At 45.6% G+C, this 27,275-nt stretch overlaps 1 protein-coding gene across 2 annotated transcripts; it reads right to left on the reverse strand.

The window, feature by feature from the left end:
• Window positions 1-453: 453 nt before the first annotated feature.
• YWHAQ (tyrosine 3-monooxygenase/tryptophan 5-monooxygenase activation protein theta) lies at window positions 454-26,849 on the reverse strand. 2 transcript variants are annotated; one of them, NM_001006415.2, is made up of 6 exons: window positions 26,732-26,849; window positions 25,394-25,778; window positions 6,626-6,749; window positions 4,004-4,167; window positions 3,554-3,649; window positions 454-2,502 (listed from the first exon to the last, which is right to left on the reverse strand). In NM_001006415.2, the coding sequence occupies exons 2-6, from the start codon at window positions 25,685-25,687 to the stop codon at window positions 2,443-2,445; spliced, it is 738 nt and encodes a 245-aa protein (NP_001006415.1). In that variant the 5' UTR covers window positions 25,688-25,778; window positions 26,732-26,849; the 3' UTR covers window positions 454-2,442. The 2 variants fall into 2 exon arrangements, with proteins under 2 accessions (NP_001006415.1, XP_040553128.1); XM_040697194.2 differs by having other exon boundaries at window positions 26,096-26,849.
• Between the last annotated feature and the right edge of the window lie 426 nt (window positions 26,850-27,275).

The following is a 27,275-nucleotide window of genomic DNA, read 5'->3' on the forward strand; positions in this document are numbered from 1 at the left end:
CTGCCCTCAGTATTATTAAAATGCAAGAGCTGGTGCTGCTGTTTCGAGATGCATCCTTTGCACAGAACGCAGACGCAGCAGACAAGCAGCAGCTAGAAGCTTCCCATCTCGATGGGCGTTAGAAAGAACATCTAACAAATTAAGCTGTAATCTTAATACACGATAACGAGGCCCAAACGGTGCTGCTGTAACAAACACCGACAACTCGCTTTGCATGTCGCAAAGGGAAGAAACAAAAAGCAAAGCATCAGCTGACAGTGTAGTGCATGCTGGGACAGTATTACAGAAGAGCAACAAAAGCAAACTCTTAATTGAAGCGCTGATGCTGCCTGCTAGTGTATGTATACTGCAATATGTTCACAGGAGAATGAGAGCACTTAAAACCTTTATGAAACAAAGGATCGATAGGGAATGCGTGGGGGAGGGGAAGAAATTATGAAACCAAAACACCAATTAAGAAGCATATGAGTTTATGTAGAATCCTGCCACACAATACTTTGACAGCAATTCAAAGTGACTGAATGAAGAAAATGGAATCGATACATTAATTTTCTTAAAGCAATGCATGTCAGTTGAAGCATACATAATCTGAACAGTTTTATTGTAGGAATACTCATTGTGCACGCTCAAAAGAATGAACAAAACAGATGGAAGGTGGAAGATGTACCATCAGAAACCTCCACGGACTGGCAGTATGTCACTTCCCATAATGTCACATCCTGTCTAGCCAGGACACTAAAAGGAGTTAAATAGTTTCAAAAACCCATCAACATGGGGAACTAAGAGGTAGAGATTTAGGAAAAAACTCTGGACGTGATCTAGGCAAAAAAATAAACATACACAGAAACCCACAGAGCAGTGTATTATTACAAACGCTCTAAAAATTGGGGAAACTGTAATACTAAAAGCAGTCTAAGAACAAAAGAAAGCAGATAATGACATGGCAGCACACAAACTAACATCCTAGGGGAAGAATTCCTCAGCACTCCTAAAACTGCATCTGGAATACCATAAAATAACAACAACAACCATGAGGGGTTTTTTGGGGGGGAGGGCAGAGCAGGAAGACAAATGAGAGAATTTCAAGAGGTTACAAAAAAGGCATAATTTAGAAGAGAGGATTCGCAAGCCAGGGACAAACATCCAAAAATTGGCTACTTGGGGGTTGTTTTGTTTTGTCTTTTTAAGTCATTAATAAGGTGAAGCCATTAGCTCAAGTAGATTTAGTTAGTGAGAAGTCCACATGTCAGGTTAGCTATGAAAAGTCATCCAGGATATTTCCCTAAAATGCACATGGCTCCAATCTGACACGAGTTTAAGGGCAGACTTTTTACAAGTATGCACTAGATTTGAGAGCGACACTTCTAGCAGGAGATACTCGAGTTCAGCCCTTAAGCAATTACATGGAACTGTTACAAGTCAACAGTAAGTGGTTTATAAAATGTAATTTTATTTAATGTTACTTTGCTGTTACAGAGGGCATAACATTTTCACAAGGCTTTTTTGGGACTACAATCAATGATTAGCAACACACAATAGTGGTCCGAACTCTCTAAATAACAATCACTGGACAAACTTGACACCTTCTCACATGTGCACAAACCTGCATGGAAAAGTACTAAATTTTATACTTGGACATGTGAACTTCAATTGGTTTTCCCATTCCAGTGTATTAAGAAATGACATGCACTTTAGTCTGCCAAAAAGCACTGCCTGTACTCCGGCAGTAACATGCTGCTTCTAATACATAGTAAAGTGAATACCAGAACTACAAAGGCAGGAGTGTAAGTGAACTTTTATTGGGAAGGGATATAAACTTAAACAGCAGCAACTGAAGATTAAGAGTAGCCCCTGTTTTCAAACACACGAGCTCCTGTCTTACATTATACAGGAAGCAATTCAATTTGTAAATTTTCAAGCTAGAAATGCTCAACTTGATCTGGACCAATACTTCCATCTCTCTACTGAAAAATACACAGTAGCATGTGAAAGTCAATTGTGGAAAGGAAAACCTGCAGAGTAAGGAGGGAATGTGGAGAATTAAAAGCTATGTGGAACACTCTTTAGTTGCAATTACCTACATTTTCATACCTTACTGTAATATAAAACACAGTCAACTGGCAGGAACTGGTTCAGATTTGTTTTTAAATACCAGGTACACTTTAGTCCGCTACATAAGTGTTTGGAAGTTACTTATGTTTATATGAAATGAAGCTATTAATACTTTTCTACAGCAGTAACCGCACACCAGGAAGGCCAGGACAAACACAAATCAAGGAATGGAGTTTTCCCAAAGCTGCAGTGTGAAAAGACTATAAATTGATTTCCATACACATGGATGGGTTTTCTTTGCTATAGGAAATCCAAGTGGAGCTATAAGGAATGGAGACGTGTAAAAAGGTTTCTTGAGAAGGAAAGGGAGAATGACACCCCATGTGCAGTTTAGTTTTCTGCACCTTCTGCAGCATCACATTCTTCTCCTGCACTGTCTGATGTCCATAACTAGAAAGAAAAGAAAAATGGCGTCAGCTTTCGGAAGCAGACTTTCATTTCCAAAAGGAGACAACTGTTGTACAGAAAGAAGCAATTACAATTCAGGATCTGTGCAAAAGCCCAGTGCATTGGAGCTGTACAACCCTGGCTTCCACTGCTCGCTTGTGGAGGGGTAATTGGAAACATTTCCCCATGCAGCAGGCACAACCAGTTACGCTCCTCAGCTATTCAAGGCGGAGCAGACTGTGAAGTCCGGAATTCTGTGCTGAGTAACAATCTACATCATTAACCTGAGATCACTCAAGTCTTAACGACAGCTTCAAGAGAAACATTAACTGAAAAAGCAGGGCTAGATCCTAAAGTGAAGATCACCATTTTGGTTATTGAGACAAAGCATTCTACAGTGCTAATAAAGCCATTTCTACTGAAGAAATAGAATAAAATTACAAATCTTGCTGCAATGCTAAGTGCAGTGACTACCCACGGAGAGGATATTCTCTATAAAAATGAGCATGGCTACATATTTTAAGAGCCCAAAGGTTCCATTAGGCGCTTTTCTTACAGCTAATCATGACAACATACCCAAAAATCAACTCCTCATTAGTATACTGTAATTCCAGACCTTCTGTTTGAATGAAAAAAAGTCAGGAAAATGGATTAAAGCAACCTACACTGGATATAACAACAGGAAAGACATCTCGTTTCTGAGGTAACGATCACAGAGTTTTAGAAGGAATGTCTTGACACATCACGGACAACTATTTTTGTACTCCTCGTCCTATTTTGTATGTTGAAATAGCTGAATGCACCTTCCTCTGCTCCTTTCAAAGGCCATCGAGAAATGAAGAATACGAACAAGCCAAGCTGTCATTCTACATTAGACAGCACGGAGTTGATGACATCACAACTCAGTTTTAATGCAGTGTAAGTGGAAAAGATAATAGGGTAAACAGCCTAAATTAACTACTAAGTTTCGTGCTCAATAATGTTTCTGTTTCGTGACAAATTTGGTCTGAGCGCTCAGATCACAGAACTGACAGCACAGAAAAAGTCAACTTACTGTTAGGTTGTCTCTAAGTAACTGCATGATGAGAGTACTGTCTTTGTATGAGTCTTCGTTCAGTGTATCAAGTTCTGCAATGGCCTCATCAAACGCCTGCAACAATTAATCCACCGTTAGTCTACTGACCAATCATTAAACAACAGAAGCTGAATTTATCAGTATAGGCAGCTTTTTTTTTCCTAAATGCAAAGAAGTAGCATTAGAAATTAGTGACCTGAATTGGTTTACTATAAACGTGCACAAAGGCAGTACAAACTTGCTGTGCTGCTTAGGATTTAAATACAGCCGGCTTGCACTCCTTTAATTCCTCTAACAACATGAGCTTATAAACTTGATATATGGAATAGGATAATTTCCTGCGTGAACGCTAGGAAATATTCAGATCGTTTTAAGCACAAACACTCTTCTACTGTCCCAGCAAGCACAGAGAACTGAAAAACAACTTACTGTCTTGGCCAGTGTGCAGGCAAGCTCAGGATTGTTGAGAATCTCATAATAAAATACAGAGAAGTTAAGAGCTAGACCCAAGCGAATCGGATGTGTTGGCTGCATCTCCTTCTTGCTGATATCGAATGCCTCCTGATAAGCTCCCTGTGAGTTTTCTATTGTCTCTGTTAAAGAAATATGAAATGTTTCAGTATTAGTTACAGTCGCTTTATTTATTCATTAAAGATACAGTCCTTAGCAGGAGATCGGACAATCCTCCACTTTGGCTCCTCTTAATGAAACACTACACTTTGTTAAATCTTGGCCATCATTTTAAACCCATTTTAGGTGGAGTTACTACACTGACAAACCACAGGGGGCAGATGAAGGTACTACAAAGACAGATTAACCTACAAGGTTAGTAAACACAGGCAGTGAAAATGACTACATTACCTCAGCTTGACATAGAAATGTATGGCTCTGACACAATACGATCCTTAGGCATTAAAAAAAATCACTCATTGCTTTTTCTGCAGAGCTCTCTTTGCACAGGATGAACACAGTCATGTTTGAGTTGGGTGTGTAGCATTAAGAAGGCAGCAGTTTGTACAGATCTGTCTCTTTTTGAGGAAGTCTAGAAGGCACGTGCTGCACGGTACTGAAAAACTGAGTGCCTGCCTTCAAAAACTGGGTGGAGAGAATTAGGAAGTCAAGAGAAAAAAACGAGGTCATGCCTAGATTAATTTGGAGAAATCCCACACTGTGAAGGGCTTAACAGGCCAAAGGAGATACACTTGGAACGCTGCATATGGTCTCGTCAAGACTGTCTTCCGGAAGACAACCAAAGGGCCAAAGTAACCCTAAATGCCCCCACTGAAGTGTCAGTAAAAAAAATATTGCTAAAAAAAGTCCCTTAAGTGTTCAAGAAGGTTGTAACACACACGGAAGTTTCTCAATATGTACAGTGTAATGAGCACTAATAGTCTATTCCTGATTTGCTGAGAACAAGACCAAAAGGCAGAAAGCCCAGCTAATGCAGGAAACTTGCCTAGATATTAGAGACATTTTCCAAAGGTCAAGCAAAAGGTGTGTACGTGGTGATGCACGTAACTCAAGTTCTTCACAGGGAAAGCAAGCAAGTCCACTAGTAAGGTTATCAATCAGTCCTTCCCTTACAGTAACAACCTGTATCAGCACGTAGGATCACTTTACGTGCAGTCTTTTCACTAAGATATGCTGGTATTCCTCTGCTTAGAGAAGTCCAGATTTGTAGCTGTTGCTTGAGGTAAAAACAGACCAGAGTGTCTTTGTGAAAACCAGAGACGAGCTGCGTCTACTGAACTCGGACCTGCTGGTGTCATTTGAATAAGATGAAGGGCAAAAAACTTCTGAAAGCAACTAATTAACTAAAAGATTTTTATTCTGTTTTCTGTGGTCTCATCTTCCAACTTCAATCCTTTCAAGGCCTTTCATATCTCTTCTTTACTACAGCATCACTCCAGAACTAAGTTCTGTTTCTTAAACAGAAAGGCATCCTTAACTTATACCATACCACAACTTTTAACATCACAACAGCACCTGGGTACCCTGCAAGACAGTTCTGTTATTTACTTCAGTACATCCTCTGAGCAGAGTTGAAATACTCCCCAGAAGATCTTACTGAGGTACTTAGGACCACCTCTGCATGTGTTCTAACTGCCTTCTTAGGATGCCCACTGACAAGTGACCCTGCTAGGCTGTGAAGTTTTCCAGGCCTTTGCTGCCGGGTCCAGAGGGGCAAACTAATGTTACAGGATGGCACTATCTCTGAAGGGAAGTTGTGATGAGGAGGGGTTTGGCCTCTTCCCCCAGACAACAAACGGGACCTGAGGAAATGGCCACAAGTTGTAGACATAAGGGAAAACAACTTCTCTCAGAGAGTGGTCGGGCACTGGAATGGCTGCCCAGGGAGGTGGTGGAGTCACCGTCCCTGGTGGTGTTCAAGAGGTGTCTGGATAAGGAGCTATGAGATATGGTTTAGTAGCTTAGTGGGTAGTAATGGTGATGGGAGGATGGTTGGACTAGATGATCCTGTAGGTCCTTTCCAACCTTGTGATTCTATGATTCTACAATCCCTATCAAAAGCTTACACTTTTCTCCATGGTTACTGAACTAGTAACGTTGTTACTTATTTAAATTCTTAGTCAGATTGCTACAATGAAGACTACTTCACATTCAGATGGTTAGAATTATAGATGAGCATAACGCATTCATGGAGCAAAGAAAAAAAGTCAGCAAGAACTGCTCTCATCATCACCAATGTTATTTCAGTAAAAAATACGTATGACGACATCAAGTACGTTCCCAGACCTACACCTTTTTTTTCCCCAAAAGCTCTGAATAAGCATTATTAGACAGCCATCCAGAGGTACAGGGTAGATGGCAAAAACACCTGCCAAAATTTCCCTGCACACTGCGTTAAAGGTCTATTCAGTCTTTTACCCTCTGCCTGTAGAAACAAGCCTGGTCTTTTCCACCCTGCTAACTTCCACATCAATTCAGAGTAAGATACCAATTCGTGCAGTTCACTTACTGTTCTCTCCCCCATGGCTCACAACTGAAGTTCATTAGCAAACAGAGACCTAAGGACCAAAAGGCACTCACGTTTTCTGTCATCACCACAGGCAACTTCAGCAAGGTATCGGAAGTAGTCTCCCTTCATCTTCAGGTAGAATACCTTGCTCTCCGGATTAGTTGCGTTAGCTATTAAATATTTGTCCAACAGCTCCTGAAAAGAAAAAGAGAAAACAAGACATCAGCATCTTATAAACACTGTTTCAACGAAGTTAACTTTATTTTCTTCTCTCCAACATCTGTAGATAGAGCATTTTAGATAGACTGAACAAACTGTGCAAATGCACAAAGCTAGATACTCTATTAAGATGATCGATTCAGTCAGTTATCTGCTCAGACCGCACAAAAAGTAACAAAAAAGGCTTACTGGCATAGAGTTTCAAGACTGAGTTTCGTTTCAGAATACATACTTCTCATTTTAAAAACATCACTTCAAAGAAGTAAGCTTTTACTGGAAAAACGAAACGTTATGCAATAGTTGCCAAAGCTATTTATAAGAACTCATTCTGCTCCACAGGAAAAAAAAAAAAGCACCAGGAGTAACTGTGCAGCATTCTGTACACACTGCATTCATTAGAGTTGTGATAAAGGATCTGCAACCCACCCACCAGAGGCAGCTACAGGTCTGCACCCATCCAGTTGGCAGCCAGACTCATCAGACAGCAGCACCAGGAGCTGGTACAGCCAGACCCTGCTGGCCATTCAGGCACCATCCTGAATCCCTGTCTGTTGCTCACACAGCTCTTCTTCCCCCCCTGAGGCCCTGACAAATTGAAGGACTGAGCAATCACCGACCGCATGAAGCTTAACAACAGCAAGTGCTGGATTTCGTGCCTAGGAGAGGGCAGCTCTGGCTGTAGGTACAGACTGGGGGACGAGAGGCTGAAGTGCAGCCCACAGAAAGGGATCTGGGGGTTCTGGCTGACTGCAAGAGGAACGTGAGCCAGCAGTGTGCCCTGACAGCCCAAAGGGACCCCGGGGTGCACCGGACCCAGCACTGCCACCGGGAGAAGGGAGGGGTTGTCCTGCTCTGCTCTGCGCGATCTCACCTTCTGCACTGGGTGCAGGCTGGGGGCCACGGTACACAAAGGACATACAAGTGTATCTAATGGAGGGTGACAAAGAAGGGGAAGGCTCTGGAGGGCAATAAATGTCTGTTGCGGCTGAGGTCCCTCGGTGTGCTCAGCCCAGAGCAGAGGAGCTGAGGGGAGGCCTCATGGTGGCTGCAGCTCCTCACAGGGAGTACAGGGCAGCACTGAGCTCTGCCCTCTGAGACAGCAACAGAGGCCAAGGGAAAGGCATGGAGCTGTGTCAGGGAGGGGGAGGTGAGGGTTAGGGACAGGCTGTGCACCAGAGGGCAGTGGGCATGGAACAGGCTGCCCAGGGCAGTGGGCACGGCCCCAAATGCCAGAGTTCAAGGAGCATCTGGACACTGCTCACAGACACAGGGTTTGATTTTGGGTTGTCCAGTATGGAGCCAGAGGAGGGAGTAGATCCCCATCAACTCAGGATATTCTATGATTCCCTACAGCCAGAGGAACAGGGACAGGTTTGCAGACCTCCAGGCAAGATGAGATAAGTTTCTTTTCCAGGCTGTGAGTACCCGTAGCCCTTCCATGGTAGGGGTGAAGGAGGAGGTTAGGATTTCCAGCAAGTGATGGCAGCACTTCGCTTTCAGGTGCTTCAAAGAACTGATGGGGAGAGCATTTTCTGTCTTCCCTGTCCCCAGGGATTTTACCTAACTCCTGACCCCACAGCAGCCACGCTCTCTGGAGTTTACAGAAGATGCCAGTAAGCTCCAACATGAGTGCGATCCCCGCAGAACTCAAAACAACTTTACACTAAGAAGTTAAGTGATAACGATCTGTGTTCAGTTACTTGGAAAATTAACAGGTCATAAGAACACTGCAGAAAGCCAAGCTTCAAGCAGCTACAAAAGTACTATTCAAGTTCAACTGAATTTTAGATGCAAACATTCTTCCTCCCATGCCTACTGCCATAGCATTACCACTACCAGCAACCCACCTGCAAGAGCTTACTCATCCCAAATCCTCTGAGGTGTTTGTTGATAATGATTCTAAACTGCCATTTGTAGCAGAGCACTTCCAGCTGGGTGAAAAAAAGCCTTTGGAGCATTCTTACCATGGATGTAACATCACAATACAGTCTGCTTTGTAGCTCCCTTCAAAGATCCTCCTACCACCACACTAGAGAACAGTAAAGAGCTGGAAGTGCTCCTGCTACAAGCCCTGGGAACATACCAGCAGTGTAAGGTGCTACCTGGCACCCAACATCCTTTCACTTACCAAGTCAGAAACAGACTTTCTAGGTCTTGTAATGTTAGAAGACTACCAAAGACTACACGCTGCCTAGCATGGCATAGAAACCATTAAAAGAACTCCTTACTTCACATGGTGAAGTATGGAAGGGCTCGCATAAATATATTGAATAGCACACCTCAATGGTGTTATGGAAGCAACAGCAAAACCTTAGGTATGTTTCAAAACAAGAATTAAGACAGAGTAGGCAGATGGGTAATAAAATCGCATTAATACTGTTATTTTGCATGAGTCACTCACATTACAGTAAGCTATTCCCACCCTACAGGTTTCTGCAAGGAGACAAACTTCACGTTTCAGCTCTGCGTAGGTATTTTCCCAGTGCTCTTCTCCTTAAATGGATGTCTATGCCAGCCACGATAGCACAGAACAGTTTCAAAGCCTCAGAGACAGCAATGCAGTAACCTCAGCTACAATGAAAAAGTTGTAAAGAAAGCTCTCAGAAATGAGAAAGCTGACTCTTAACACACCTGTGCTTAGAAGGGTTCCTTAAGTTGGTCAGGGAATCTCTGAAGGACATTCTAAGGCTGGGACTACCTTAAGCAGGAGAGATCCGATTTATACGTGCACACAGATTAGAGGTGAGAAATGATGCCAGTCTAAGGAACACTGACCAGACAACTAAGAAGGATGCATTGCACAAGATTTTAAAACAAGTACTTGACAAGACTATATCCTTGATTATTCTTATTTTTATTAATGCCAAAATAAGATTTCGTAGGGATGTGATGAGGTAGACGATGATCCAGCTACGAGGAGTCACCAAAGTCAGGCCAGTGAGTGAACCTCAGAATCTCAAGGATGGAGACTCCACAACCTCTCTGAGCCATCTGTTGCAGTGCTCAGCCATCCATGCAGTAAATAAGTTCTTGCTCATATTCAGGCAGAGCCTCCTATGTTTCAATTTTGTGCCTGCTGCCTCTTGCCCTATGGCTGCTCACCACCTCACAAAGCAGAAATGCCAGGTTGTTGAAGGCAACTCCATTCGGAGGGATCAGATGGTCCAATCAGCCCACCAGATCCTTTTTTTTCTCCTGTTGGGAGATAGCAGGGTTGACTTAAAGAGCTTAGAGTAGTTTCAAGGGGGAAAAGGGATAAGTGACAGGCTTCTTAATGGTAAGCCACAGGATGGCAGGACAGTGGTTGAGGGACAACGTGCTGGTAACAGCTTTCACTCTGTTCCACCACGTATTGAGTAAGCTGGAATGTATTTGAGATGTGTAACACCACTGCCTGCAGTATGAGGAACCAACAGGAGGAACAAGAAGGTTTGGTAAGCCCCTGCTAAGGACTGGGAGGATCCTGAAGGTCATCTTTTTCCTCCTGGAGCTTAGCACAAAATGGAAGCATACAGACTTTGGAAGCAAGGTCAGAAACACAGGAGGCCAATAGGAAAAATTCATGTAACCACTGCTCAACTGGAGTTGAAGCTGGTTAATACTGCGTTGGATAACAAAGACAAAAAAAAAAGGTTTAATTACTTTGACAACAAAAGGACAACTCAAGAAAACATAGGTCTGTTACTTAAAGAAGCAGAGACTTTTAATGCCGCCTTCTCCCGTCTTTAATAGCAGTAATGGGCTGAAAGACCACAGCTGCAGGATGGGTAAGCTGGCATTGAGCTCGTAGAGGATTTGCTGCTGCACACAAGTCTATGGGGCCTAATGACATTCACCCTAGGGTACTGAATTGACCATCAGCACCATGAACCTTCTCTCAGTTGCCTGTCAACAGCACAGGTGCTCAACCCTTTGGCTTGCTGCATGGAGTGAAGAACTGTCTCAGGCCACATACAAAATATAAACCAGTTATTGCACTTAAGTAACTATTTTTTTTTTTATGAAAGCATTGAAAAAAAAAAGACAACCACAACCATAAAACTAGTAGGATATATGACCTTGTTTCTGAAAAAAACTAATGCCTCAGTCTGGTTGGATGGCAGTGGCTGCAACTCCTAGTGAGCTCTCAAGGTGCTCATCAGAGATTTCTCATGAAGTTTTAATTTTCCCTGTGCTTCACCCTTGAAAACAGTTCACAAATGCACATACTGCCAAGAAGTGATGACGTGAGGGCAGGCCAGGCTGCCTGATGGGGCAGAGGCACAGCCATCATGACCCGGGGTGGCTGCAGGATGAGCTGTGCTTGGCTGAATGCAGCTTGCATGTTGGCTGGTCAACAGTCTGCAGAACCTGCAGAGGCTCCGTCAGCTGGAAGCTGCCAAACGTTATTCCAATTTTCAGGAAAGGCAGAAAAGACAACTGGTAATTATAGGTCTGTCAGTTTCGCTTCAGTGTCTGGTAAAATTATGGAGAGAGTTATTCAAAGACACTTGAAAGACAATGCAGTCATCAGACAAAACTAACATGGGTTCACGAAGGCAAAGTCATGCCTTACTAACTTAATATCCTTCTGTGACAAATACACCTGCCTAGGGGATGTGGGGTTTGTGGGTTTCAGAAGAGCTACTGAAACCATCCCTCACAGTATCCTCCTGAACAACGTGCCCAGCACACAGCTGAACACACACAGTACAATGGGCTGATGGGTCAGGCTCAAAGTTGTACTAAATGGGGTTACACCACGCTGCTGGCCCAACAATAGCAGTGTTCCCCAGAGCTCAATTTTAGGGCCAGCTCTCTTCAGTGTTCATCAGTGACCCGGACAATGGAGTTGAGTGCACACTAAGTTTGCACACATTAAATTAGGAGGAGCTGTTGATTCTCAATGCCTTGCAGAGATGCACAGTGTGCGAGTGCATCCTCAAAGCATTGCCTGCATGATAAAGGTTTGAAACCTCGTGATTCCATGCAGAAGTCTGAGAAAACTGTCAGAAAAAAAAGTCAGTGTTTGAAATGACCTGTAGTTTTGTCAGATGGCAAAGAGCAAGTTATGTATACTGCTTTATTTCCTAGGTGCTCCTCAGCTGGAGAAGTGGAGCTGTCCAGATAGCAGCTCCCACTCACAGCTCATCTCCGATTTAGGGCCTCCAAAATCATCATCACACCATTTTGCACTCAGGCCGGAGGAATCCCAGGCATCTATAAAGACTGAGAGGAGCAATCCTTGAGCGTAGCTCTGCAGAGAAGGACCTGGGGGCCCTGATGGATGAAAAATTAACATGAGCCAGCAGTGTGCACTGGCAGCTTGGAAAGCAAATGGTATCCTGGGCTCCATCAGAAGATGGGTGGCCAGCAGGGACAGGAAGGTGATTATTGTCCCTCCCTACTCTGCTCTTGTGAGGCTCCATCTGGAGTACTGTGTCCAGCTCTGGGGCCTCCAATGCAAGAAAGGCAGGGAGCTGTTGGAGAGGGTCCAGAGGATGATCAGAAGGCTGGAGCACCTCCCCTACGAAGGCTGAGGGAGCTGGGCTTGTTCAGCCTGGAGTAAAGAAGGCTGCGGGGTGACCTCATTGCAGCCTTCCAGTACCTAAAGGGAGCCTATAAACAGGAGGGGAGTCAGCTCTTTACAAGGGTAGATAACAGCAGGGCAAGGGGAAATGGTTTTAAGTTGAGGATTTAGGTTGGATATCAGGAGGAAGTTCTTTACTATGAGAGTGGTGAGGTGCTGGAACGGGCTGCCCAGAGAGGCTGTGGCTGCACCATCTCCGGAGGCATTCAAGGCCAGGTTGGATGGGGCCCTGGGCAGCCTGGTCTAGTATTAAATGGGCAGGTTGGTGGCCTTGCTGTGCTGGGGGGGGGGGGGGGGGGGGGTTGGAGCTTCATGGTCCTTGAGGTCACTTCTAACCCAGGCTATTTTATGATTCTGTGATAAGAGATCTGCACCTCCCTCACTGAGAGTGGAGCATATTTGTTCCACATTTACGTTTCTTATTTTTCTTTCTTTTTTTTTTTTAAAACAGCCTTAAATGGAACAAGATTTTGTGTTTATCAGTCATATAGGATAGAAGAGGATGCAGACAGACTGAGTAAAACTAACTTATCTATCCTGATTATCTTTCAGATCTGTAAGGTATTTGGAACACTTCGTGAGCCATTCATCTCAAGACATCATCATTATCATGTCTTGCAATCCATCACACCCTCCCTCTAATAGATGGAAAATGCTGGTAGGGCAGTGAGAGCTGACAGGCACAGTAAGAATTTGCTTCGCAGTAACAGAGCCCCAGATGTCCTGCAATCATTCCCCATTTGGGTTTTTCTGTCTTTCCCTCATATAACAATCAGTCACAATCTTATGCAAAGTATGAGTTTAATGGTAACTAAAATGAAAATGGGCAGTCTGAACAATGAGGGAGATCTCAGCCACCTCAAAATTTGTTATGGTAGGTTTTACTGAAAAAAGACAGTCAGGCACTCCCATATGTATGACTCCAAGAAAGTTTTATAACATGTCAGACTGCCATTCTGATTCACATAGAGCAAACGTGCCTATTGCTTTTTTGCCTAGGGGGACACGGACCAGGTTAGAGAAGTGTATGTACCAAAATACACTTGCCATCATCAAGATCTGCAATGGCTCTTAGTATCTTTTAAAGAACTAGTAATTACCTGTTCTAGCAAGTGAAACATACCTTAGATGCTTCCTTGAAAAGCCACATGATACTTGAGTCCTTTGCTGCTGCTGGCTTGCCCTGCTGCTGAGTGACTCTCCAAACCACAAGCGGAATGAAGAAGCAGGAGTCAAGAGTCTGTTCTCAAACCAGACCGTTCATTTCAGGATGACTGCATGAGAATAGGTTCGCACTGTGACAATTTGTGGTTGGTACCTGCTGCTTCCTGTACACCAACGTTATTCTCCAGCAGCACGCCGACCCTCCTGTATTGTGACAGGATTTCCCCTCTCCCTTCCCATTAGTGTTGCTTACATATCTCAATTCACTTCTACCTTTGCAGAGTGCCAACACTTTCCATCCTACTAACATCAAGTTCCCACAGACAATATTCTTACCCCATCCCCCTACCAAGGGGAGGCTTTTTTCTTTTTTTACTTATTTCCTAAAGAGATGCCAGCAACGTGGTCCCTGGAGCAAATTCACAGCTGCCTGAAGGGGCCGTGGGAAGCTGGTTAGGAACCTGTAAACAACCCATTTCTTCCCCCTTTAAAGCTGAATTCTGTTGTGATACTCCCCCTCAACCACTGGCGCACTTATTCCTTTACATGCCAAAAGAAACTAGATTTCAGTTGTCTTTTTGGATCCTTCTCCAGTTCTCCTTTTGCTCTCTCCCAACTGAGAAGCCGCATCATTACTTTCACTCTTCCCTCACTGTTTAAGCAGGAACAATGGTTAGCATGTAGCCACAGTATCAGACCATTGCAACTAGACTGAGCCAGAAACATTACGTCTAATTCATCTGCTCTCATCACTTCCTTATCACTATGCTTTATGAAATGCAAGCCCTGAAGGAATATGCCAGCCATGTATTCACTTGGAGTACCTGACAGAGACAAAGAAGCTCCCTAAAGACTCAGGTCCCTCATAATTATTTGCTGTGCACGCATCCAGCCCCTACAATTCATGAAGCAGCTGCATTCCATGCATGCTTTCTGCTGCCCCCTTTCCAGGGAAATCAGCCCCCTCCCCACAATCTATTTCAGAAGACAAGTCTGCCTAAGGGTATCAAGTTCAACCACAACAAGCACTAAATACCTTCTGCACAACTTAGCTATGTATTATGTTTGAGCAGCAGAGAAATAACACCACTATCTGATCTGTGCTTTTCTCTCTCGCACATATTTGGCTATCATGAATCTTGACAGCAAAGATGACTTTTAAGAAAGAGATTCAGTACTAAGTTGATAGCTGCCTTCAGCACTTGCACCAATACCGTATATGCTTTTCTTATGGAATTCCATTAATAGAAGCCTTTGCCAATGCACATGCCAATGTACATGCCAATGCCATTAAAGTAGCATCTATATTCTTCACTTTTAACAGTTTAATACTGAACGATGAACGTGAATCAGGTCAGCTCCAAAGACTATCTACTTTGGGGTTCTGGGTGGTTGGAGACAATGACATTCGTGGGACCCTTCCAACTCAGGCAGTTCTATGATTAGAAGTAGCTCAAGGTCTATTTTTCAAAGCAAGCTATAGTTACCGCACACTTCCAGAAGGTCTCAGTGTTGCAAACTGAACTCCTAACTTGAAATATTTACCTCAGTTATTTGTCAACACTTGGGACAGGTTAAGGTCACACAGCACAAAGTTATTTAATGTTAGGTCACTAAAAGACTCATCTGCATTGGGTTTTATGTTTGTCACCAACTTCATTTGGTACTACATTACTTACACTCCACCAGGGAAAAAAAACAGAGTCAGTTACTATCAAGATCGAGCATCATAAGCAGCAACGTTGTCCAGAAGTCTGCTTCCAGGCATACCAACTGCATAGGCTGTGCCTGATCTTTCACAAGTGTGCTGATGTTCAAAATCCCCGGCAGAGTTTTGTGAATAAGGTTCTGATAATGTTTGATTTTTCAACTCAGACTATTTCAGCAACATTGCCGTGCCTAAGGCCTTGGCATCTTACTTCGAGTTATTTAAAACAGCTTATTCCATTGCCATCTCCATCTTTTGGGCATAGAATTTTGTTATTCTTTAAAAGCAAACATAATAGCTTGCGGGGAAGCAATTTGGACTTGCAGGTTTCAGTGACTGAAGATGAAATCTCACACCAGGCTTTCACTAGCACGACCAAAAAAGACCATCTGCAGAAAGGAAACTTCATTAGGATTTCTCCCTGATAGAAAAAGAAGCAAATCAGTATCTGTGCATACGGTATTAAAACATATCCTCCCAGTGCCAAGACACAATTCAGTGACATGGAATACAAAGAGATCAGCTCCTCAAACTTCAGCTCCTCAAGAGTTCTGCTGTCCGAACGCTCCTCAGCCCTGCCGGAGGAGGTGCTCCCCAGTAGTTATTTCTCTTTAGGAGAGTAGGTCCAGTGCATTCATTCTTCCCAGGCATTCCTCCCTCAGCTCACGCAGAATGTTGTGTATTTTCCATTTTTATTTAAAAGATTTTGCAGTTAACCACCAGAACACATTATACAGGTGAGAACAAGTCACTCTAATTAGCTCAATGTTGTACTTGCCTGCAACAGCACACGCTCACTGGCCAAACCCCACCAAGGCAAACAGCCACATGTAAGGGAAGAAACCGTTTCAAAGTAAAGCTATTTTTGAGGCAAGGTACCTTAGAAACAAACAAAGGCACTCTGAGCACGTGTGTGTATCAGAACTCTTTTTCAGCAAGTTAACTCATCGCTCCAAACATAGATTCAAGGTCACACTCAGTCTCATCTGGAAGACAGGCAGCTTAAATCCAACAGCCATGCTATGCAAAGCGTGCAGCCCTTCCTAAATTCAGCCAGGCCTACAGCATACAAAATACTGGAGACCAAGGAATTGTTCCAGCTTCTTCTGGAAGTCCATCATGCTCCCGTATGAGAAAAGTCACCCATCAGCAGACCTGGGGAACTGGTTTCCACCAATTACAATAAAAACAAATAAAGCTGAGAAGTTGGTGAGACAGTTCAGACCAATTCCTTTCAGACAATTATCACCTGCAAGTTTAAACAGTCCGAATATTACATATTCCAAACCAGCTGACAGCACAGATGAGTGGAGTATGCTCAGACCTTTCAGTCAGGCTTGTACTCACGTACAACCGCCTGCTTTAACCATCCACTACACGGATATTAAGAGCCCCTGACTATTTCAAGCCTCCATCAGTCATTCCAAAGTCCACAGTATGACTCACTGCAACCTAGGTGTGTTTTAACATTCAGCAGTTGTTTTCTTGACAGGAAAGGGAGAGTCCCTGCTGCAGCACTAAAGATACTTCCAAAACTGAAGTAAGCGCTTCATCCTTCTGGATTCAAGCTCTCAGCATCACCTCCTTTGGGGAGAGCATTAAATAGCTCTCATGCAGACCTCCTAATGCATTCGTATTACACTGTATATATATTGAACAAAATATGCGTGTGCCTTTCCAATAATGGCACGACCTTGCAAGACGACCTGACAAAGCAGCACAGAAAACAGAGGCAAATACCAGGCACAGAAACAGAGAGGGTGACCTAATTCATCTTTTCCATTCAGTTCTGAGCAGCTGTCTACACAGTTTGAAGAACTGGCAGTCTGTATTTAGGACTGGCCCTGAAGGACCTGGAATCCCACTTAGCAGATGCATTGGGAACTTCAGCTGCAGCACATCTGCCCACACCATTCCCACCTGGGGCAGAGATCAATTTCATCTCACATTAGCATTCCATGCTTACATTACTCCTAAAGCAAGAAGTTAAGTTCTGTGGTCCCCAAAGAACTACATAAGCCAGGAACCCTAAGCATGGAAACGCAAGTTCTCCTTTCTATAGATTTTCATCAGACAAAACCAACAATCCAGCAAAAGCCAAAAGGATTACTCAAGTTCTCATGAAGAGAGGCCTGAAGTCTGACAGTTTTTCTCCTGCCAAACACAGAAATGAGTCTTCGAAAAATGTTATTTTTTCAATAATTGCAGTTTCTCATTAAATAATAGCTATACAGCAGAGCCAAAGCTCTCAGGAAAGGGTTTTCTTTGTATGGACAGGTTAATCTCCAATTGATCGGTAGCCTTCTTCTATAACTCCATTTCCAGACTTCCCCTGATATACTTCCAGTGTTATTTTCTCTTCGTAAACATATATTACTGACAATAAATTCTTCCCTTCAGGACCTTCACTACGTAGCGCTCTCCTCCTGTGTGCTCCATTTGCAGTCTTCCATAATGACAGAATAGCAGTCCAGGCCTAAATTTGCATTTAAGAATTCCTTCTGTGCTCTGCAGCTATGGAAGTCCTGAAGGCCCTGAGATACAGGACCAGCAACGCTCCAAGTGAACCACGGCGCAAGGAGCTACACAGGGATTACTGGCAGCTGCTCCTGTGCAGCCAACTTCTTTTTAAAGCCAACCTTTCATGCTGTCACATGAACTCCGTGCAATAGCTCTCTGACTGTTATACTCAGTTCACTTCTGCTCTGTTTGGGAGCCCTAGATCAGAGGCTTGTTATCACTGACAGCCAGAAAGGTAACAGAATTTCACGTGCTTCTCTCTCTCTCACTGCTCAGAGCTGCTAAAGAGCCTTTTGTATTGCTCAACTCCATGGCAACTTCAAGGAGAGACAGCTATATGTTTTTTTTATTATTTAGCCCATTAAGAGTATGCCAGTAATTTGTTATGCTCCACCCAGACAATCTTAAGCTATTGAAGTCTAACCTCTAAGTTGTGAGAGCTAAATGCCAACATTCCAGATAACCTCTCCGTAACAAGTTCTCATAGAAAGCCAGCCCTGACTTTGGTGCTAAGTCCCTGCCTACCTCCTACCACTTACAACTATCTCTGCAACATCCATTCATTTGACATCAAAACGTCCTGAAGAAGTTTTATCCAGAAAATAAGACGGTGTCAGCCTGGTATGACTGTATGTAGGAGATTTAGCATCAGAGCAAATAGCTTCCTGCTTTCAGAACATAATGTGGTTCCTATATCTATAGGAATTAAAGGATAGAATAAAGACTTCCATCAACGTTAGGAATTGGTACAACACTCTTTACTTCATTCCTTTTACAAACTAAGAAGAAAGCACAAACAAGACCAGAGGTAGTTCAGGACCTCTTGGTTTACAGGCCTTCTGCGTTCTGGTGGGTGCGCACAGCCACTGGACATGGGATTATTCCCAGTGCCTGGTATGGCTGCAGAGCCCAGTTCACATCAACTGCCATCCCAATGCACAAAGTAAACGAACAAGACTCAAACTTAGAAGGCAGTTGTATGCTCAGCTGCAGCTTCCTGGGAAATAAGTGATGAGGAGGAGCCTGGAAGCATTGCACCACTGGTGGAGCTGTACAAAATGAAGCACTGCAAGTGATCAAGAACAGTCTTATTTACCTTAGCTAGTCAGCCCCTGACTGAATTAGACTCATGTTTACTGCTAAGTACAAAGGCATTTAAACACTACAGTAACACCCAGGGTCAGCAAACCCATTGTTCTCAAAGCCCAGAAGCATAACATAAAAGAAGCAGCGAGGTTTACAGAACTAAGAGAACACAGATCATTAACAAACACCTCCACCCCGCTAAGTAAAGAGAAGAAAATATCTCCATCGCTGCTTTAACATCCTCCTCCACCACCTCCAGTGTTCCTCAATGCCCTCCTCTGAAAATCTGGTACTGCCCATTACTGAGAACAGAGTACCAGGCTTCAGCTCCCATACAGAAACCACTACAAATCTATGGCCTTCACGATGCGCCAGCCAACCCCAATTTCTATTTATGCCTTCATAAAGACATAAAACACTCAGAGCTTTCAAGCCCTACGATGTCCCTTCTACTTCAAGTTCTATTTCTTCAATAGAGAGACTTCTACTCTTCAGTTTAATAAGGCATCTACTGTACAACTATCTGCCATCGCTCTCTGCTCACCTGCTGGATAGGAAAAATGCCTGCATGAGAGTGATTTAGAAGCAGCTGTTGTGTGTCAATTCCTCAGCAGGGTAAAAAACCAACAACATTGGTGCCTTTGTTAACTTGCAAGTACATCCCCTTTCCTTAGGGCCACCACACCAGTAACAGACCTCCACTAAAGCTAATAATTCTTGATGTACGAGTACACTTGGGTGCTTAAATAGGCTTGACTACAACCATGCTAGTTAATCTATAACTTAACCTAATTAAAATATGGATTTGACACTGGAGATGGATGAAGCTTTGGCTGCCCTACTCTCAACAGCTGGGTCACCTGCACTAGTGTCATGGCTTTCTATTCCCAGTTACTCCACAGCCTGCTTCTCATAGGACAACGCTCGAGCCACCAGTAGCCATAACTTTGCAGAAGTGCTAATGATCACTTCCTGAACTCTTAGGAACAGACATGCCTCAAGCCAATGCTTTTCTATCTTCCACAGACATTAATTAACCCCATCCTCAGCTTCACCTCAAGATTTAGATATCTGCGTATATCAAATCAGTGATCTAAACTCACCCCAGCAGCTTCTAAAAAAGGAAATCAGGCTGCACGCACAAATACAGAGGCACAAGCTTCCAGGACCTCAGACAGAATGTTTTGCTGCCATTTATCTTGTATCCTTCAGCACTCTGCATACATTTCAGTAGTTCAGCATCCAGCTGGGTGGGTGGTACGCTGCAAGTGGTGACTGCACGGCAGGGACGCCTCAGCTACCATCAGAATCCCCTGTGCTATTTTTATTGTGCTCCAGCAGATCCCAGTCACTCCAAGAACCTCCGTGCATTCTAGGATTGTTCTACAGCTCTCAGTCCTTTCTCAGAAACGGACTCAGTTTTCCTTGTAGGAAAACGTGTAGTGCTCCAGCAGCACATTCCACTGAAGGGCAACAAAAAAAGAGAGACATAAGATACAGCTATGAGTAAATTAAATATAGAATTCATGATCCGAACTTAAATTCAAAACAGCCTTTAACGGTAACTCCCCAGCTGGGGATTAGCCAAAAAGTACTGTTCCCAGTGTAAGGCCTGGCTCCCTGCCATCAAGTAGCTGCTTTTTAGCCACTTACTCGCAAGGGTGAGTCAACAGCATTTGCTTCAATGTAAAGAAGGCAAAAAAAAAAAAAAAAAGACTTGAGATACTGTTCCAACTACTGCCAGGAGAACTGATACAAGTCCCAAAGTATCCTTAACTTCAGTGGTCAGCTATCTGATCTGCAGATTAAAGCTGCATCTTACCCAACTCCCAGTGTAAGAAGACTGTGACATCCCTTGACTCAGATGCCTGTTTCACCTCTACAATGCTATTTCTGCGGGAGCTTCAGGAGTTCATTTAGAATAGGAAAGCAGAAAGAAAGGAACCAGTTTTGTTCATATGGCAGCACCAAGCTGATAATGACTGAACCCACCAGATGCTTTGAGCACCCTGGTCTAGAGGGAGATGTCCCTGCCTATAGCAGGGCATTGGAACTAGGAGATCTTGAAGGTCACTTCCAACTCAGACCCTTCTATGATGCTCGCACGTACAATTAAAACATTAAAAAACAAATCAGGATTTCTATTTTTTTTCCTGAGGCCAAAGGTAACAGCAGTGAAAAACAGGGTTACGTTCAAAGCTCATTCATCATTTGACATCAGGTATTTCAGTTGAAATCAGGAATCCATTTGCTTCTGCATGAAATCACTGACTTCATTTTCAATGAAGTGACCAATTTGTGCTGTTGGAAAAGCAGTGCCTTCTAATATGTGGTTTTCAATGGGTGGTTGGTTGGGGTTTTTTTTGCTTTGTTTTCAGTTAAATAGAGTAGCTCTAGAACGAGATCCACAGGAGGAGTAAAACCAGGACAGATTTTACCCTCAGTATTGGTTGTTTCTTAATTACACAAAGCAGAAGTACTAACACTGTTGCAGTGTGAAGGGGGAGGGTGAGGAGGAAGGAAGGAAAGGGGAGCCGGCAAAAGCAATGTGCTAAGCCACACTCAGAACCGAATGCTGCAATCTCACAGAAGATCAAACATTCACAAGCATCCTCTCAACCCGAAGGCGCTAAGAACTGAAGTAAGGTACACCCTCCTGTTCAAGACCAGTTCACTGCAGGTACTGCCACAGGGCACACAAAGGAACCACGAGCACAAGCAACGTTACCTTCAGTCCGTTCCTCAAATCCCAAGATGCGCTCTCTCATTCCTAGAAGCACCTGACAGTGCAATGGAAAACTCTTTGTGGAAGACATCCTAAAGAGGCATTTGGAAACAAGCGAGAAGCCTCACATCTCTAAGTCTTCTGCAGTAGCTTCAGAACCAGATTAGAACAACAGGTTGTGTTTCGGCTAGAGCCATGAGGAGGGTGTAACCACCACCACACTGCTGTTTCGAGGCCTTTACAGCTCTAGCCACTACCGCTCCACCACGTTTTAAAGCATAAGCAGTCATCAAAACTCCATCTCTATTGCTCCATGAAGGGCACAAATCACACTGGGACACAGACATAGCCCATATGCTGCACTACCACATCCACGTGGGAAAAAGCGCTCCAGAAGCAGGTGGAAGGTGAAGTGCTTCCAGTCAAGGGTTGGCGTCCTGCTTCCCATTACACTAACTGCCCCCAAGGAGCCTGAACATAATGCAAGTTACTGATGTGCAAAGGGACTGAGTTTATTGAACCCAGCAGTCTGATCTGCACACTCAGATAAGTTTCAGTTAAAAGTTCCCCTCCTGGAAAATCTGAGGAACCCAGAGTCACAGCCTGCTATCACACATCCCGTGGTCAAAGTTTCTTACGTTATTTCATTGATCACATGAAAATCATTACTGCTTCCAACCCTGCTACATTATCCAGCATCCCTGCCTTAAAATCACGCTCTGAATGTGAAAGGAACACCAACTGTGCTCTCATGCAAAGGTGTATGGGGGGGAGGGGGCAGGAAGAGTAAAGTTGCCAACCTATTCCTTTATTCATAAAGAAAAAGGTTTCCAGACCCATCTGGACTACGATTCCTAAGGAGCAATTCAACATCAATTCCCTCAGTTACCAAAGAATTCAGCCATCAGTGCAAGAATAAAACTTGCTGGTTTACCTTTCAAATAAAGCATTTCACACACGTTTGACAAAGCATACCATTTCCTCATTGAAGAGTCGCTTTCATTTGAAAGCCCAGTCACCAAATCAACAGTTGAGAAGGGTTCCGACAACATCTGCTCTTAATTGGATGGCAGATCATGCAACATTTTCACTGCTTGGCATGAGATGGAACCTCTCATACCTTACTACAGCCACTGAAAGGGTACACTGATTAAATAATTAGTACTAAACATTTATGAATATGTACATCTGTATGTATGCAGATGTGCACAAGAATATACACATATCTCAATGCTATTTTGGATGTTCCTACCCTCATGATGTCTAAGTCCTTATCAAACCATGGCCTAAAATAGCGCCTTATCTAATTGTTTTGAGGCATTCTTTACGGGAAAGGAGTAACCGTGGATTCAGCGTTGGTGATTTCATCAGCAATCAGCAGTATTTTGTAATGCTAGCGCAGGTATTTCTATAAGAGCAAATGCATTTCACTTTGAAAAGCTGTCCCATACCAGTAATCAAAAAAAAACTTCTGAAAAAAAAACCTGTTAGTGGTATGACTAACAGCAGCCACTCCACCCAGTGCATCCACCCTTGCTAAATCCAAATACTCCAGATGACAAGCAACCTTTCCATACTACTTGCCAGCAGTTGTTTCAGTTTAGCTGCCTTCCCAGAACTGAAAAAGCATCACCAAAGTTCAAATTCAAGGATCTAAAGATGTGCGAGCAGACAGCACAGTATTAGTACCTAAGAAATTACCGTTCAAAGATGAAGGAATCAAAAGCTTTTTGTGGCTTAGCTTTAGGAAACCCATCCTTTGTAGTGCCTGCACATTACAATTCTCAACCTCTGCTGCTGACTCACAGGGCAGAGCAGCAGTAGGTAGATGGAGGAGGAAAGAAGCAGAGCAGAACCTAACTGCGCATGGCGCTCAACAGAGAGTAAAAGCACGAAGGCTTGCAGCAGGTAACTGTCATCTCCTAGCAAAAGAGACACACCTTGGCCTGCGGGGGGGAACTGGGCAGGCGTGCTCATCTGGAGGTTTCTGTCTTCACTTCCTGCAGCCTTCCAGGCAAGAAGGAAAGGATGAAGCTGCCAACCAGGCTGTGGCTGTTAATAGAGGAAACGGACTAGAATGTGGGGAAGACGACAGCTATAGGGCAGGAGAAGCTCGCCTTCCCTACATTGCAGGTTTGTGCTAGCACTGCTGCACACCATTAGGCACAACTAGAATAATTTCAGTATAACCACTGCTTAATATGGCTTGCCAATTTACCATCCAGAGGCAATCAACCTCCCCAGAGAAACACAAGCATTGTCAGAATGGCACAGCATGGGATTTTACTCATAACCTCCCCTTAAGATCCATATCTGGGAGAAGGACAGAAGCAGATTAAGAAGTCTGAAGAATAAGCTTTATGCTCAGGTCTCAAGAAGCTAGTTCCAAAGAGAATCCAAAGGAGATTGAGCAGAACCACAATAGGATTAGTATCAGCACCCAAATTTCAGTGACAATCTTTTCACAGGAAACATGAATCAGAGCCCTACACAGGCTGCACCAGCCTCACAGAGGTGAAGCTTCTGCAACTTAACTATAGGCATAACTATAGAAACAGTGTCTATGGAAGATGGAGATTCTTAAATGCACTAAGAAATTGACTCAATTCATTAAACTAATGCATTTCCAAGTTATTTTCAAACAAAAGTAAAGAGAAGGGCTCTAACTCATGGTTAGAAACTAATCTAGGTGGCAGCATGCAAGGAAGCACATATGTATTTTCAATACAACCCAAAGAAGCACCCTTGTACACGAGCCAGAACACTTACCAAGATGCAAATTCTGTTACTTCCAAATCAGTCATCTTTACACTCTGTTCTCCTAACCCAATTCAGGGTTAAATCAAAAACTGTTTATTTCCTTACTCACTTCCTTTCTCATGCTTGCAATACTAGACATCAAGAATACATAGCTTAACCACTGAAGACTACGTGCCACACCATTACCACTGCACTACACACACACACAGCTTCCTGCAGCCAGAATACCCTGATCACACAGAATAGGGTCGTGCACTTTCCATGCTGCTGACATGGGTCTGTGGAGCTCCTGCTGCACTGCAATGCTGCTTCACTATCAAGAGCATCTCTAATTCTGCTCCTGGCACAGAAATATATTCCTGGGCTCTGAGAAATGCTTGGGTGCACTATACCTGTCATAAAATACCCTGTTTCCAAAGCTCAGTTGTGCATTAGTCCAAAATTACTGCAAGTTTGCTTTAAACAGCCCCCAGTAAGTCAACTTGAGTCTGACAAAGCCAATTTCTACCTCTTTCTTTCCTACTTTCAAGGAAGACGCCTTGCTTAATAAAATCATACCTTATTATCTAAGAAAGAAAATCTAAAAACGTCTCTCAAAGGCCTCTGAAGTGTGTTTTTCCTCGCATGAAGCAGCACATTAAATGAACACCATTAATTTAAGTGCATTTAACAGGATACTAGCTCCAACCTTAAGAAATAAAGGGCTTTCATTTTCTATTCAGCTTACCTAACGAAGATAAGCTTACTAACCACAGCACCAACAGGCATGAGCCTAAATTCTCTGCATCTCTGTGCTCAGCTAGTGTAGTCCTGCACACAGGTCACTCCATCAGACACGCATCTCACATACACCCAAATACAGCTGTGCATATCTCAATTACCTCTGCACATACAGCACCCACAACAAAGTGCAGATGATTTGCTGCCTCACAGTAACCAACACAGCAGCTGCAGAAGTCAGTGAACTGACTTCCCTCACCCCAGAATACCTCACATATTCTCAAGCCAATTTCCCACCCTTACTCCTCAAAACAGCAGCATACTTCTCTCTCTCAATAAGACACAGAAAAAGGAAAGCCCCCACTCACCAGCACAGTGGTGCAGATGGACCTGAGCTCAGACTCCACCTTCTCCCTATAGTCCTTGATAAGCTGCATCTTCTTGTCGCTGGTGTCTGTCTTTTGCTCGATGCTGGAGATAACCCTCCAGGCAGAGCGTCGCCCCCCCACCACATTCTTGTAGGCCACCGAGAGCAGGTTGCGCTCCTCGTTGGACAGCTCGGCCCCCTGCTCCGTCACCGCCTTCATGCAGGTGGCCATGTCGTCGTAGCGCTCGGCCTGCTCCGCCAGCTTGGCTTTCTGGATCAACTCGGTCTTATCCATGGTGGCCGGCGGCGGGGCGAGGGCAGTGTCGTAGCAAAGGCAGGAGAAGCTGGGGACGTCACGCTGCCAGCAACAGAACGCGCCTCAGAGCCTGCCAGGAGAAGAACAGCAATCGTGACTCCAGGAGCCGACGCTGAAGACCGTGTCCTTGCAGCCCCCTTACTGGGGGGGGGTTACTTACTCCCCATCCCCAGGTGCGTCCCGTGGCGCAGCATCGGCACCCTCCCACCCTTGGGCAGGGACAGGCGCTGGTCCCGGGGCCCGCCCTGGGGAAGCGACAACCCAGAAACCCAGACACAGACGGGACGCGGCTCCGGCCGAGGAGCTGTGAAGCCGCACCAGCGTACCAGAGCGGCTTTTTGTCCTCACCCCGCGCGCCCCGTGCGAGCACACCGAAGTGCTGCTTACCGGGGATGCGCAGCAAGACACCCAGCTCCAACGAGCCCGGGGGGCCTTCCCCACGTGCCTTCACCCCGCAGGGGAGGGCCGAAGAAAGGCGGGATACGGAAAAAGATGTTTAAGAAGGAAGAAAGGAGCGCGGTGTGCTCAACCCGGAGGCTGCAGCCCAGCGGGGCGGGAGGCGATGCCGGGGCCGGGCGGGGCCCCGCGGGCAGCACGGGCCGCTTCGCCTCCTGGCGGCGGGGCGCGGTGGGACCCTCCCCCCGGCGGGAGTGGTCCCGGCCCCGGAACAGAGGCCGCGGGACGGAGGCCCTCCGTTCTCGGCTAGGAGCGCCGCGGCCGTCGCTGGGTGGGGTCGGGGCCGCGGCGATGGCGGGAGCCCGGCGGCTCCGCGGCGGCCGCGTCCCCGGGGACGGCGGGGCGGGGCGGGGGGGGGGTGCCGAGGCGGGAGGCGGCGGAGCGGGGCGGCCGGGGCCGGGCGCGGACGGGAAGCCCCGGCGGGTACGAAATGGCGGCGCCGCCCGGCGGCGCCTTCCGCCGCCCGCGGCCGCCGAACGCTCCACGCCGCGCTCACAAAATGGAGGACGCGGCGCTGAGGCGAGGCGGGGCCCGGCGACCGCCAGCGGGACGCGGCGCCGCGCTCACCTGAGTCCGCTGCGCTAGGCCGGGCCGCGGGCGGCACCCGATCGGCTGCGCCTCGCTCGGGGCTGTGGCGGAGAGAAAGAGCCGCTCCCGTCGCGGGCGAGAGCCAGCGCTAAAGGGCGTTGGCACAGGCAAGCCTACCCGCTGCTCAGCCCGCGCCCACGCGGCCAATCGCGTCCTCTCCTGCGAGCTCGGCCCCGCCCCCCCGCGCCCCGACAGCCAATCCGAGGACAGCGCGCCGCCGCGGGGGCGAGCGCAGGCAGGGCACAAGCTCGGTTGGCCCGTGGGCTGCGGCTGGGGCCACGGGGTTTCCTCCAATTAGATCCAGGGTGAGATGACGTCACTGTCGCCATGGCGATACTGCTACAACCCCCACCTCCCCCCTCTGCTCCCCCCGCCCTCCCCCGGCAGCCCGGGCCCGGCCCCGGCGCGGGAGCGGGCGGGGGCGGCGAGAGGGGGCCGGAGGTGGCCCGTGCGGGGGGTGCCCGTGCTGAGGCGGGGGGGGGGGGAGTCGGGCCCCGCCGCGCCCTCTGCGCTGTGGCGCCGG

Source organism: Gallus gallus, chromosome 3 (assembly GCF_016699485.2).
Source record: "Gallus gallus isolate bGalGal1 chromosome 3, bGalGal1.mat.broiler.GRCg7b, whole genome shotgun sequence".
NCBI classification, from domain to species: Eukaryota; Metazoa; Chordata; class Aves; order Galliformes; family Phasianidae; genus Gallus; species Gallus gallus.

Coding starts and splice junctions, on each gene's coding strand:
- YWHAQ (NM_001006415.2), bottom strand. CDS start 25,687: ATGGATAAGACCGAGTTGATCCAGAAAGCCAAGCTGGCGGAGCAGGCC. Junction 6,750..25,393: donor CCATCTGCACCACTGTGCTG/GTGAGTGGGGGC, acceptor TTTTCTTTTCAG/GAGCTGTTGGACAAATATTT. Junction 4,168..6,625: donor CTGTGGTGATGACAGAAAAC/GTGAGTGCCTTT, acceptor TTTCTTTAACAG/AGACAATAGAAAACTCACAG.